Genomic DNA, 14614 nt, shown 5'->3' on the forward strand with positions numbered 1-14614 from the left:
GGAAACCAGAGGAAAGGCTGACAGAAGCCCCGATGAGGCGACAAAATTCCTTCCAAAACAGGGAGGAGAATTGTGGACCCCTATCTGACACGACATTTTCGGGGAGACCGTGGATCTTAAAAATGTGGTCAACGACTATCTGCGCAGTCTCCTTAGCGGAGGGAAGCTTAGGGAGCGGGATAAAACGGGCGGTCTTAGAGAAGCGGTCGCTAACGGTGATAAAGTCAAGCGCTATCTGAGCCCATGGTCGCGACGGAATGGGTAAAGGTCTAAGGAGACCAGCGGGGGGCCGGTTGCTAGACTTAGTCTGGGCGCAAACAGAGCAAGACGCGATAAAGCGGCGGACGTCACGTTCTCGAGTGGGCCACCAAAATCTTTGGGAGATCGAGGCAATAGTACCTCTGACTCCAGGATGCGCAAATATCTTGGAGGCATGTCCCCACTGGAGAACGGCACGTCGAGCGGAAGACGGGACAAAAAGTAAGCCCTTAGGGCAGAGACGCGGGGTAATAGTGTTGGAAAGAGCGCGTTTAACCAGACGTTCGATTCCCCAGACCGCCGCTCCCACCACCATTTGCGGCGAAACTATGCCCTCCACGGTGGGAACAGAATCGGGGGGAGCGAACTGACGAGAGAGGGCATCAGGCTTTATATTCTTTGAACCGGGTCGAAAGGAAATGGTGAAATTAAAACGCGTAAAGAAGAGAGACCAACGGGCCTGACGAGCATTGAGCCTTTTAGCCGAACGGATGTACTCGAGATTACGGTGGTCTGTCCAGACCACGAACGGCAATAATGACCCCTCGAGCCAGTGACGCCACTCCCCGAGCGCGAGACGTATGGCCAGAAGTTCGCGATCCCCCACGTCATAGTTACGCTCGGCCGGCGAAAGCCGGTGGGAGAAAAAAGCGCACGGGTGTATCCTCCCGTCAGCGGGCGAGCGCTGGGAGAGGATAGCCCCGACACCCACCTCGGAGGCATCCACCTCAACGATAAATTCTCTAGAGACGTCGGGGTAAATAAGAATGGGGGCTGATGAGAAAAGAGACTTAAGGTGATCAAAAGCCGACTGGGCAGCGTTACTCCAACTAAAGCGGGTCTTAACAGACGTAAGCGCAGTAAGGGGGGCTGCTACCTGACTGAAATTCCGAATAAACCGACGGTAAAAATTGGCAAACCCTAAGAACCGCTGAAGCGAGACGCGAGAGTCCGGGGCGGGCCAATCAGTGACGGCACTAACCTTAGAGGGATCCATACTAATGCCCTTGGGGGAAATCACAAAGCCTAGAAAAGTAGTAGTGCGCGCATGAAATGTACATTTCTCAGCCTTAACAAATAACTTGTTCTCCAGGAGACGTTGTAAGACCTGGCGAACGTGCTGCACATGCACCTGGAGAGAGGGGGAAAAAATTAGAATGTCATCAATGTAAACGAACACGAAAATATTCAACATGTCTCTGAGAACGTCATTGACCAATGCTTGAAACACGGAGGGGGCGTTGACGAGCCCGAAGGGGAGGACCCGGTATTCGAAATGACCAAGGGGGGTATTAAAAGCCGTCTTCCATTCGTCCCCCTCCCTGATGCGCACTAAGTGATACGCGTTACGTAGGTCCAGTTTTGTGAAGAACTGCGCCCCCTGCAAGATCTCAAAGGCTGATGACATAAGCGGTAGCGGATAACGATTCTTAATGGTAATGCTATTAAGACCTCTGTAATCAATGCAGGGGCGCAACGAACCGTCTTTCTTCTTCACAAAAAAGAACCCCGCACCAGCAGGGGAGGAGGAAGGGACAATAGTACCGGCCTCTAAAGATTCAGAGAGATATTCTCAAGAGCCTTACGCTCGGGACCCGAAAGGGAGTAAAGGCTTCCCCGGGGGGGCGTGGTACCCGGGAGGAGCTCGATACAACAATCGTAAGGACGGTGCGGAGGAAGAGAGGCAGCCCGGGAACGACTGAAAACCGCTCGCAAATCGGCATACTCCTCAGGGACCCCAGATAAATCCCCCGGTTCCTCCTGAAACACAGAAACAGAAGAAACAGGAGACACAGCAGAAACTAAACACTTCACATGACATGACAGGCCCCAAGACAGAATGGAGCTCTTTAACCAGTTAATCTGAGGGTTATGTTCAACCAGCCAAGGATGGCCCAAAACAATAGGGGTAATGGGGGAGTGAAAAACTAAAAAAGAAATAGTCTCTCGGTGGTTGCCAGACACGATGAGACTCACAGGTGCAGTGACACGACCAACCTTAGCTAGTATCCGCCCATCCAAGGCAAATACAGTAGTGGGTTCCTGAAGGTTCACCAGCGGAATGCCGTGCCGTAAAGCCCATGCCTCATCCACGAAGCTACCCTCGGAGCCAGAGTCAATGAGGGCCAGACAAGAAGCCGAGGAACTCGGCCAGCGGAGGGAGACCGGTAAGGTAGTCCGAGAGAGAGGAGGAGGGGGAAAAGAGGCGGCGCTCACCCGTATCCCTCTCTCTACCGGTGAGCCCTGGCTTTTAAAGGGCAGGAGGAGGCAAAGTGGTCATCCGAGCCGCAGTAGAGGCAAAGCCGGTTGGAGATGCGGCGATGGCGTTCGGCAGCAGAAAGGCGAATCCCGCCTAGTTGCATCGGCTCCGTGTCGGGGACGACTGAGGAAGGGGAACCGGCAGCCGGGGAAGAGAGGAGTGACGTCTCCACGTGACGCGTCTTCCGGCGCAGCTCGAAACGTTTCTCAACACGTAGCGCTAGGTCGATGAGAGGGTCGAGACGGGATGGAACCTCACGAGCCAGTACCTCATCCTTAATATCAGCATTAAGACCCTCAATGAAGCGAGCCACCAGCGCCGGCTCATTCCATCCACAGGAGGTGGATAAAGTGCGGAACTCCACGGAAAAATCTGCCACCGAGCGCCTGCCCTGGCGGAGGCTGGACAACAGGCGGGAAGCCTCAGGCCCATGGACAGACCGGTCAAAAACCCGCAACATCTCCTCCTTAAACAGGATATACTGAGCCAGACAACCGGCATTGGTGTTCCAAACAGCCGTTCCCCACTCACGAGCCCGTCCCTTGAGAAGAGAGATGACGTAGGCGATCCGGGAACGATCTCTGGCATAGGTGGCAGGCTGAAGCGAAAAAACAACCTCACATTGCGTCAGAAATGATAAACATTCAGTCTGCTCACCAGAGTAGCACGGGGGATTATTCACACGAGGCTCCGGAGCCTCCGGGAGTCTCGGAGGAGAGGGCTCAATGCGGAGACGGTGAAGCTGCTGGGAGAGATCGGTTACTTGGGCAGCGAGAGAATCAACGACATGACGGGTGGCAGCAAGTTCCTCGTCATGTCTGCCCAGCATAGCACCTTGCAGCTCAATGGCAGCCTGGAAAGGATTATCCTCCGCGGGATTCATGTGGTATGGTTGGATTATTCTGTCACGAAGAACAAAGAGGACCAAAGGCAAATTAGCAGGTGAGTCTTTTGCTTTAATATACACAGTTCGAGCCGTACAGGTAGTGGCACTTGGGAAATAAGAGTTTAAAACAAAACATAGGCAAAGCCACTCAGGTTATGTAACTTAGGAGGTCACAGTCCTTTAAAAGGTAAAGCAAAACTTGTCCGCGTGGCTGTGTAACCAAGGGTAGGCAGACAGACTTGGCCGACTCCGCGGCGTTCAAAAGCAGGCTGTGACCGGCTGCGGCAGCAGCGACGGGCTCGTGAGAGAGAGGGGAAATACTGGAGCGCCTGAGTAGCCTAGGCTCGTTCCACACACCTCCTCAGCAGAGTAACTGTACAGAGAGCAGACTGGGTAACACACAGGAGAAACTGCTTATCACTGATATTAACAAAGACTCGACTCGACAGGACAGGACAGGAGCACGGCTCCGTATCTAACACAGAGTGAGACACAACACAACGTGACCATCAAATAATAATCCAACAGAGGAAGGGAAAAAGAGGGAACTATATATAGGGAGGTAAATAACAAGATGAGGAGCAGGTGAGGAAATGAGGAACACCTGGGGGAAGCGCTAATAGGTTAACAAGCGAGTAAATGAGAAGAGGTAAAATAGAGAAAGAACCCAAAGACGTAACAGGATGTTTGCCTGTCACCCCCTGCAGCATGTCTCTGTGTTAGGTGATGCCCTAACACATATCCTTCTTATTTATACAGAGCTATTATTCTCAGTTTCTAAGCCCGATCTTTGAAGGCCTTCTGAAGGCTTGCTCCAGACACTCTCAGATCTCTCATGAGGTGGACAGCTGATGCCCCCATGAAGCCACACCATCCCACCTCTACAGGGTAAAGGGTGGTTCTGCATTCTGCCTCCTTATACTCTTCTGAAGATCTGCATATTTCAGCCTCTTCCTCTCCCATGGAGCCTTCAATACTGCTTCTAAAGGAATGGGTAACTCTAAAATGAGTACCGCTTTGGAGCTCTGCCCCACATCACATTGGCCCTCAATTTTCAAAAGTGCGTACACCAAATTTCCAGCGTACACCTGGCGTACACCTAAAACCATGGTGACTTTCACACAAGAAAGTAATGTTTAATTTAAAGGGGTTACATGTGTAAGTAAAAATCTAATTTAAGATTGAGCAGGGAGAAGAAATTGAAAGGGACTGTGGAAAGACTGTAAGAGTTAGCAAATATTCAGTACGGACACAAATTAACAATTCTTTTTTATTTAGTCTAAAGTATGGCCATAAATTTAGAATTTGTTTCCCAAAATTCAACAGTTTGGTTCTTGAAATGAATTATTATAATATATCGTAATTACTATTACAATTATTATTATTATTAATATTCAAATTATGAATTAGCCTAGTAAAACATGTGGATGTCGTGGAAACAAATTATTAATTTGATTTAGATCCGGAGCTCTGTATCAAACTGGATACCGTCATGCAGCCTGACAGAATGTGGTGGAGGCTTGCACTTGGGATGTTACAAAGACAGCAGTATTCCTCCTACAAGGCACAGGTTCCGCGGACAGTTTCGTAATCAAAAAACTGAGCCTTGCCTGCGGGAGCTTCCAGAGGTCTACCAAACTGATGTTTCTGGCTACTAACTTCTCCCAAGTCATCCAGTTCCCTAGGATCCCTGAGCTATGGCCTTAAACTTTAAACGTTTATTATCTATGTTTGTCACCCCTGCAACAACCAGCTTCTTTCTCTCTTTTCTGCTGGCCCTGGACCAGAACTTTGGGACTTCTTTATGCCCAAGGCGAGCCCTTCCAGTTGGACTCTGCTGGTGATTGTTGTATAAAGTCAACAAGAAGGGGAATCTTCACAACGCCTACAATGGAAATGGTGCAGTCATTTTTAACTCCCTTTTTGACAGAGAGGCTTCGGGACATGGCAGGTTTGATATTTATCCTTGTCCAGGACATAAGCTTGTTCAATCTCTTCATCAGCCTTGATGTACATGGGGCAGTTGATAGAAGGCTCATGATGTTGCCCATGTAGCCTCTTGGGCTACATATCCTTCATCTAGAGCCAAAAGCTACCCTTCTCAGCTTTCTCAGGCAGACCTTAAAGGGCCTTCCAAATAGGCCTGCCAAACTCGTTTCCTTTTAAGGACCCATGATATTGTGAATGACTCATTAAAGTGATCCAGGTTGTGTGAGTCACTTGAGTCAGTATTGCTAAATCGCCAAAGGAAACTCAGTACAGACCCACTGGTAAGCGTCTGATCAGCACGACTCGAGATTCTCAGAGCCGGAAACATTGCAGACTCGCAGACAATGGGACTCATGAGACTTCACTCGCTCTACAGATCCACCAATCGGCTGATGTTTCCGGCAGATCTGCGAATCTGCAGTGTTTCCGGCTCTGACTCGAAAGACAGTTCGCGCATATCAGCTGGTTACGAGTTGAGAGATTCTCGAGTCAGAGCCGGAAACATTGCAGATTCACATGTCTCTCGAGTCCGAAATGTTTCCGGCTTTGAGTGACAATCTCAGGTCAGTTCGCAGCTTGCCTCTCGAGTTTGCAATGTTTCTTGCTCTGAATGAGAATCTCGGGTCAGTTCTCGCGCAGATCAGCCGGTTACGAGTGGATGTGTAGGGCGAATGAAGTCTCATCAATAATGTTGCAAGAGGTTTGTGTGTGCGGTGACGCTGTTTATGGTTTTACATTGAATTGTAGTAGGACTCAACTGATCCGGGTTAATGACTCGCGACTCATGAGTTAATTTAAAGATCCAGGTGAAAGATCCGAGTGAGTAACGACTCAAACAGCTCTACTTCCAAAGGCTTGCTGCAGACACTCCCAGATCTTTCATGAGGTGTTCAGCTGATGTAAAAATGAGGAGTAGAATGTGTGCACATCCAAAAATATTTTGAGACAGGTGCTTGCTCACAAAAACACTAATCACGAAAAAACAAAGAACGGCACACTGCTACTATGGCTCTCAATATTTATTATTAATAATAATAAATATTGAGAGCCATAGTAGCAGTGTGCCGTGTTCAGCTGATGTCCCCACAAAGCCACAGCATCCCACCTCCATAGGATAAAAGGTGATTCTCCATCCCGCCTCTCTGCACTATGCAACAAGATCTGCATATTTCAGCCTCATCTTCTCTCATGCTGCCTCCAACCCTGCCTCCCAATGAATAGTTAACTCGACAAGTAGTAACACCTTGGAGCTGCTGGACCACATCACAATGTCATGCCATAATCAGTAAAATACCTCAAGCGGCAAAAACGTGTGCTACAGAAAAGCATGAGGTAAAAGAGAAAATACACGGATGACAAACCAGACAATTGCTAAACAGTTTTTTTCTTTATTAATGAAATAAACTGCATGTCAACTTGGCAGAATAAAGCTTTTATTAAATAAAAATCTAAGAATGGCCTTTTTGTATTTAACAGGGCCGGGTTTCCCAAAAGCATCGTAAGGCTAAGTAGATCGTAAAAACGATCGTACGAATCATCTTAGAATTACGGGCTGTTTCCCAAAAGCTTCGTAACTTAAGTTGCACTTGAAAATCATCGTAGATCTACGAGTGGTCTGGAGTAATCGTTCATTCATAAGTGCATCGTAAGACAACAGAGTTACAAGGTCACCTACAGGACAACCAGCAAATTGCACTCCTGCAATGACGATAATGTAATGTTTTCAATGTAGGCTATATTTATTTATTGGGTTCGTCTTTGTTTATTTTATATTAAATATATAATATAATATATTTAAAATTCAAATGAGAAATAAAATTTAAATGGCTAAACATACATTTATAAAGAAGGAAAACCCAGCTGCGAGCGATCGTTTCACGTGCATCTTTGGGAAACGCACGTAAATGAACAACAAATGTTCGTTAAGTAGCTCGTAGAAAGCGCTCTTAAGTGCTAAGTTCAATCGTTATCGGGAAACCCGGCCCTGGCTAGTAACACGATAGTACTATAAGGTGTAGTTCTTTTATTTGGATGGGTTTCAAGTCTGTTTTGCATGCCTGTGACTTCCACTGATCCTCTTGAGGCCAAACAGAGGGCAAAAAAGAAACCACATACTGTAAGCTTTTGTGTCTTTTGCAAAACACAAACAACGGAATTTTACCAGAAGAATTTTCAGAATTACACATGTCTGGTGTTACTCTTCATTCTTCTGTCTTATGTGTCAGGCATTCCCTGAGATCCTGCATTACTGTTAAATAACTAATGACCAGGAAAAAGTTGTGTGTTTCAGATGAGGTCTGTGACATTGATTTCAACAGTGCTTTGATTGACAGCTCTATATGTAATGCCTGCACTGCTGGCGGTTTTAAAGAGACCAAATTACAGCATCATGCTGAGAAAGCGCAAGGTGTGAATCTAATCGAGCGTTGCTTTTCTGTCCAAGCACTTCTGTAAAAGATTGATTCACCTTGAGAACATTTTTATAATGAAGCTGAGTCAAGTTTCCTGTTTAAAGAATAAAAATTATGTCATCATTTTATAGTACATGCGTGAAATTGCTTAAATGCTAAAAAACATGAGTTATTACAATACCTACTGTAAACCTACTGAAACAATGGCAGTCACAGTTTGTGATGCTTTTATTTTAAAGTTAAAGAATTCAGGACAGAGGATCATTCAGGAGAAGAAAACTCTATAAATGTTTTGTTTACAAAGTGATCTGTGAGATGAAGGTCTGCTTAAAATAGTAAGTAAAATTATTAAAAATCCTTTCCCATGTCACAGTTGGGTCAAATGTACACCAATGTAAATGCGCTCTTTGTGTCTTTAAGTGGAGTCGGAAAAGTCATAATTTAGAGTTCAAAGCACGTGAACGATCAAACAAAGTGGTATTTACAAGTTTACATCTCGGGATTACAGATGATACACGAGTGACGAGTGGGCTATAATGTTCTACAGGGTGTGACAATTTCCAACATGATGGAAAGCAAGACTGTTGTTAAAGGGACTGTAAGTAGGATTTCAAGTGTTTTATTCATCAAAATCAATGTCTTTATGCATAAATATGGCCTCGTTGGTGTCAAATGACCTTTGCCAGTGATCTGACTTTTCTTTGTAAGCTTAGAATTTCTTTTCTTTATTTACATTGGACAGGTAAGTCCAAGGAGGCTTCCATGTCGTTCAGCCGTATTGATAAACTATAATAGCAGAGAGGGACAAGGAGATCAGTGAGTACATAACGGCTACCGTAGTTGCAACACGCATTTGGAAAAGCGAGGCGCTAGAGAGCACTGTTCATTTGAACGCAAAATACAATTTCTCCACTTTATGGGGGTAAATCCTACTTACTGTCCCTTTAATGGTAATGAATGATTTTGAAATGTTATTTCAGTTTTACATTTCAATCATTTTAAATGTGCAATGTAAAAAAATAGCTCTCTGTCATGCGGTGTTTACACCAGCTGCGCTAGAGGCGTCAAGCGTGAGTGATTTCAATGTTAAGTCAATGTGAAGACGCGTTGACGCGCGTCTGGAGGTCTCGCGGCGCAAATGAAGCGTTTAGCGTGGCGCGGTAGACACAATTCCGCCTCATTCACGCATCTAGATGGTGCTTTTTGTGCATTTCATGCGAATTTGCGTCTGACGCACGAGTTGAAAAATTTGAACTTTGGCGGATTTTCGCGCTGTGTTAACCAATCAGGAGCCTTGCTGCTGTGGCGGCAGCCCCGCCCGGAGTCACTGATTCAACAGGGAGGAACGCTTGAAATTGTCCGTAGCTATACGACACAAGTTCTTATTTCTATAGAGACAGGAATAAAAAAGAGTGTCAGTGAGGACATTGGGCAACCTGGTAAGTTGTAAATACACATTTCACTTTTGAGTCACGTGACATTTATCGACCCACGGCATTCCCACCGTTTTTTAAACAATTTTCCCCCTATAGTACGGTGACCAAATACAAACCGATAACTATCTCGATGAATGCACGATCAACATCAGCCATCTTGCAAACAGACAACCGCATAGCACTTGGCCCTTCCACAAGAAGCGGATTTTGCGCGTCAAATGCTTGCTTTTTCTGCGCGTCTAGAGCCAAGTAGTTAAAAGCATTCAAAATGTTCACGCGGCAAATTAAATGCGATAGATGCGATTTTGATGCCTCAAATGTGGCTGGTGTGAACCCACGGTCAGACCTCAGAGGGCCAGACTCTCAGAGTCATCTCTCTCAGCTGAGCTTGTTCAGACCATACTTCAATCATGAAAGCTTTACACTTTAAAGTGATCACTTCTTGGTGCAAAGAGCACCTTTGAGAACTAGATAACTGCCAAGTTGATACAGTGTTGAAATTTCTGCAGGAGCGATTCTTTCCAGGACAATCTCATTCCACCCTAAATGTCTATATGGTGGCCATATCTCCCACTTTGGGTGGTCAATCAATTGGGAGAGACACGCTGGTAACTTGCTTCCTCTGTGACACTAAATTAAAGTGTATTCAAAATTTCAAATAGTAAGTCAAAATGACTCACACCAGTCTGAATAAACCGAAATATTTTAGGCAGGTAAAAACGTTTTACAGTGTGATACTAATTATTTTGTGTAAATGTATTATTCCATTAGGTTCCACTGTGGTGCAGAAATTACACACTTCAGCTACAAATGTTCAAGATTTATCAGAGAAATGAAAAGAAAACTGTGACTATTTTCCTTGTAAATATCCAAAAAAAATGACGTATCTTTAAGAGAATTAGAGAAAGCAAATAGAAACACAAGTTAATGAGAAACTGAAAGAGAGGGGGGAGAGAGAGAGACTCACACTGTCAACCAAATCAGAAAAATAAGGTAAAAAAAAAGATGGAAATAGAAGCAGATAAGAAAACCTTTCACCCATCGGCAGATAAACTATTCACATTATCAGAAAACACAACTACTGTTTTAAACACAATCCATCTACACACATCCTTCTTCATCAACCTTTCTTTAATTGTAATGTCTTTGGGTGTTTTTGTTTTTCAGTTGTCATGTCTTTTTATTTTGAAGTCTTTGTTTACATTTGTTTGTTTTGTCAATAAACTGGATGTGGGGTGTAGGTGTTGTCTTATAAGGTGTTATATGGAGGAGTTTTCTGGACTATATTACAATTTATTGACATTGCAGTAAAAGACGATGGCTTAAACAATTTTTTTTATGATGCCCAGAGGTTACATCAGCAGGACTTTATTGCAATAAACTGATCATACTCTGTTGAATTGCAGATGTCTGCAATCCCACAGTGTCCACCACACCTCCTCACATCACGGTCAGACCTTTAAATTATTATTTTGGGAGGGCAATAAAGGAGGGTAAGTGCACCCATGATGCCAGTAGCACTGAGACGCCTGGGAGCGCTGAGGTCCAGAGGAAGAGCTCGGCCGCCGCTGCGGCTTTACCTGAGGTGATGAAGGATTTTAAATCATGTAGTCATGTCTATGGTCAGTGTAGTCTTTTCATGTCGATTTTTTAAGCTTTGTTTGTGTCATTCTGCTGTCAGTGAGTTTTACAGTCAAGTCTTTATGTCTGATTTTGAGTTATTGTGATATTCTGTATTTCTTGTTTGACATTTAATGGTAATATAATGGCAATATCATAACTAAACACAATAATGTCAATAAGGTACATTAACCTGAAAAAAACGGAGAGAGAGAGAGAGAGAGAGAGAGAGAGAGAGAGAGAGAGAGAGAGAGAGAGAGAGACTTTGACCTTGACTCTATCTCTCAGACACAGCAGAACTGCACTGCAGGAAAGCACACATACTGTACTGTATTGTTCACTGCATTAACATTCACTGCATGCCTTTCTTATCAAATTTATGCTCCTATACAGCACAACTATTATTTTAAGGTGTTGTTTTTAATCTTCTGCACTGTTTGACAGTTTTGTTTATACCTGGAGAACAGTACAAACAAGCTAAGCCGGGTTTATCGATCCGTTTATATTTGTCAATTTTTATGTGACCATTAGCCAATAGCCAATTTTGCTTCTTCCCATGTGCCTAATAAAAAAACGGATGACACCCTTGTTCAACCCTAATACACTATGTTTTTTTAAATATTGAGTTTTGAATTTTCAATAAAGGTTTTCACTATTTTAGCAAATTTTCTCATTTTTGACTCATTATAGTTTCTGTTTGGTCTCAAAGGAGTGAAGAAAAGTGAAAAAATTATGTATTATAATTATATCAGTATTATATTAACTGCCAGCATGCTGCTTTCTAGATATTTGTATTGATATATAACACATTAAAAACACATCCCAGTGAACTGTTACCTGATGAGCACGCTTTAAACCTCTGAAATGGCCATAGTGTGAAAAACACATAGAGTGCTGTCCACTAATGCTGCGTTTACACCAACCGCGTTTCAGGCGTAAAAATCGCGTCTACCAGGCCTTGTTTGCCGCTTGAACAATTTTAATGCATTCACGCGTCAAGAGCGAAGTAGACGCACAGAAAAGCAAGCATTTGACGCGCGTCAGAGGCAAACTCCACTTCTTGTGGGAGGGGCAAGTGCTATGCGGTTGTCTGTTTACAAGTTGATTGTGCATTTGTCGAGAGAGTTACCAGTTTGTATTTCGTCCCCTTACTATAGGGGGAAAATAAACGGCGCGGGACGATAAACATCACGTGACTCAAAAGTTCAATGTGTATTTACAACTTACCAGGTTGCCCAATGTCCTCACTGAAACTCTTCCAAGCGAGGTCCTTTTTATTCCCATCTCTATAGAAATAAGAACTTGTATCATATAGCTCCAGGTGACTGCTCACGGACAATATCAAGTGTTCCTTCATGTTGAATGAGTGACTCCAGGCGGGGCTGCCGCCACAGCAGCAAGCAGCCTCCTGATTGGTTAATGCAGCGAAAAGTTCAAATTTTTCAACTCGGGCGTCAGGCACAAATTCGCGTCAAATGCAAAATGCACAAAAAGCACCAGTCGCTCGTACCACGCCATACGCTCAATTTGAATGAGGAGGAAACGTGTCTCCGGTCCACGCTAAACGCCTCATCCGCACCGCGGGACCTCCAGACACGCGTCAACGCGTTTTCACATTGACTTAACATTGAAATCACTCGCGCTTGCCGCCTCTACCGCGGTTGGTGTAAACACAGCATAACAGAGCCTTTCTGGATGTGCTCATGAGCATACAACCTTCCTGACACCTTATTTTCAACAAAATATTGAAGCAACATTGTATGCATTCATAATAATAAAGCAATCCCATAATTCAGTGCAATAACCTCAATGAACATTTCTACTATGAATAGAATAATGTATTTAGTTGTTTAAAGTATCAATAGCTTATAGTTCAATAAAGAATATAGTATGATTGAGGCATATATATTTGCATGTGTTAGAAATTTTTTACTCTTAAGGGCGATTTATAGTCGTGCGTAGGTGCCGGCGTAGGCTATCCGTAGCCTGTGCGTAGCTCTGCGTAGCCTGACGCGCATCTCACAAAATTCCTAACAGCGCGTCGGCTCTACGCGGACCGCAAGCTCTGTGATTGGTCCACCAGAACCCCTCCCGTCAGGTAAAAAAAACTGCGTCATAGGTATTTCCGGTTGAGACGGTGAAAACAAAGATGAGCCAAGTTGAGGAGTGATTTAACTCAAACTGCAACATAAGTCGCTGTTTATTTACTTCCATCATTGCTGGACTTCTCAAATTATACACAACAAGTTGCTATTTCTTCTTCGTTTGTGGGTTAACTTGCTTAGCTTCTTCTTCTCTGACGACTTCTGCTGCTACTGTGGTTACACGCGTGATTACTGCCAACCAGCGGTTTCGCGTGTGTTTGCATGTCGACGCGGACGGCGACGCACAAGTATAAATGAAAACCGACGCGGAACCTACGCCGTCGCTGCTACGCCGTAGGACCTACGCATGACTATAAATCGCCCTTTAGAAGAGTTTTGAATCATGTAGCTAATCGACATCGAGTAACATTCAAATCAACTTGGAGATTTTTCTGTCTTATACATTGTCCTGTCCTGTCCAATCAACAAAATGATCCTATAAGTGAATATGAGAGTGATTTTCAGTATAGAAAGTAATTTCTGTTTAAATCAGATAAGTGTTGATATTGACAGCTGCCCACATAGACAATGATGTACAGTATATTGAGACACACAGCCATTACTAGATGTTGTTTGACCGCCTCTTAAACACAATAAAACACTCACCAGAAGTTCACCAGGAAAGGATGTTCAAGGTTCTGCATAATCTGAAGCTCTTTGAAAACATTGCGCACTTCATTGCGCTCTATACACTTCAGTTTGTTCATATACTTCATGGCATACATCTTCTTTGTATCCTTCTTCTGAACAATGCATACCTGTAGAACATCAACAAAAACATTTTACTCATCCAAATATTGTAAGAAATATTATAAAATAGCTCAAAAAAGTAAAGTTGCCAAGCTAAAATCCCATTAAAGGAGTAGTCCAGTTTATAGATGGGGCCCATTGACTTACCATAGTATTTTTCCTACTATAAAAAGTCAATGGACCCCATCTTTAAAGTGGACTACTCCTTTAATGTTTTCAAGAAAATGCTGAAGAAAAAAGTAATGTATAAACCTTTCAGGGCAGAACTGTTAGAAATCAATGGCCCTCATTTATCAAAAGTGCGTACACCAAATTTCCAGCGTACACCTGGCGTACACCCAAAACCACGGTGACTTTGAGATTTATCAATATGGACGTTGGCGTACGGCATGCTCAAATCCTACGCCAGCTCAGGAGGTGGTGTACGCACATTTTGAGTTAGTGCAGAAATGCGCAAACACTTCCTAACACCACAAAACGCACTGACAAACTAAAATATATGATATATTATGACCCACTGTAAAAAAAAAAAAAAAACTAAAACATAGTAATTATAAACTTCAGTGTTTATTTTTATGCAACATTAACTTCAATGTTGTGTGACTTTACCAAAGCATTTGATTTGTATGCATATGTATTCCTTAAGTTGCGAGCCGTTTCAGGGCAGAGCACGTGAGCGGATCGGAGCGTTGAGCGGTGCGGTAATACCATCAGAGCGCCTTTTTCCGAAAATTCCGTTCGCTCAGGACCGCTCGTTTAATCCAGAACGCCCTTTGATAATTTGTTCGAGAATCTGTAGAAACGTCTAGCAATAAGTTATGGAATTCAAGCCTTATACATAAATGTAAAGTAAAATTCAA

The 14614-nt window shown here is 43.9% G+C and overlaps 1 protein-coding gene across 1 annotated transcript in view; it reads right to left on the reverse strand.

Annotated features, from left to right (window-relative positions):
- stk32a (serine/threonine kinase 32A) overlaps nt 1–14614 on the reverse strand; it is a 68793-nt gene that overhangs the window by 35718 nt on the left and 18461 nt on the right. The window contains exon 4 of the mRNA XM_065287599.2: nt 13611–13762. Within this exon, the coding sequence (XP_065143671.1) occupies nt 13611–13762 (152 nt within the window). The remainder of the gene's footprint in view (nt 1–13610; nt 13763–14614) is intronic.

This window comes from Paramisgurnus dabryanus, chromosome 18, assembly GCF_030506205.2.
Source record: "Paramisgurnus dabryanus chromosome 18, PD_genome_1.1, whole genome shotgun sequence".
Taxonomy (NCBI): Eukaryota; Metazoa; Chordata; class Actinopteri; order Cypriniformes; family Cobitidae; genus Paramisgurnus; species Paramisgurnus dabryanus.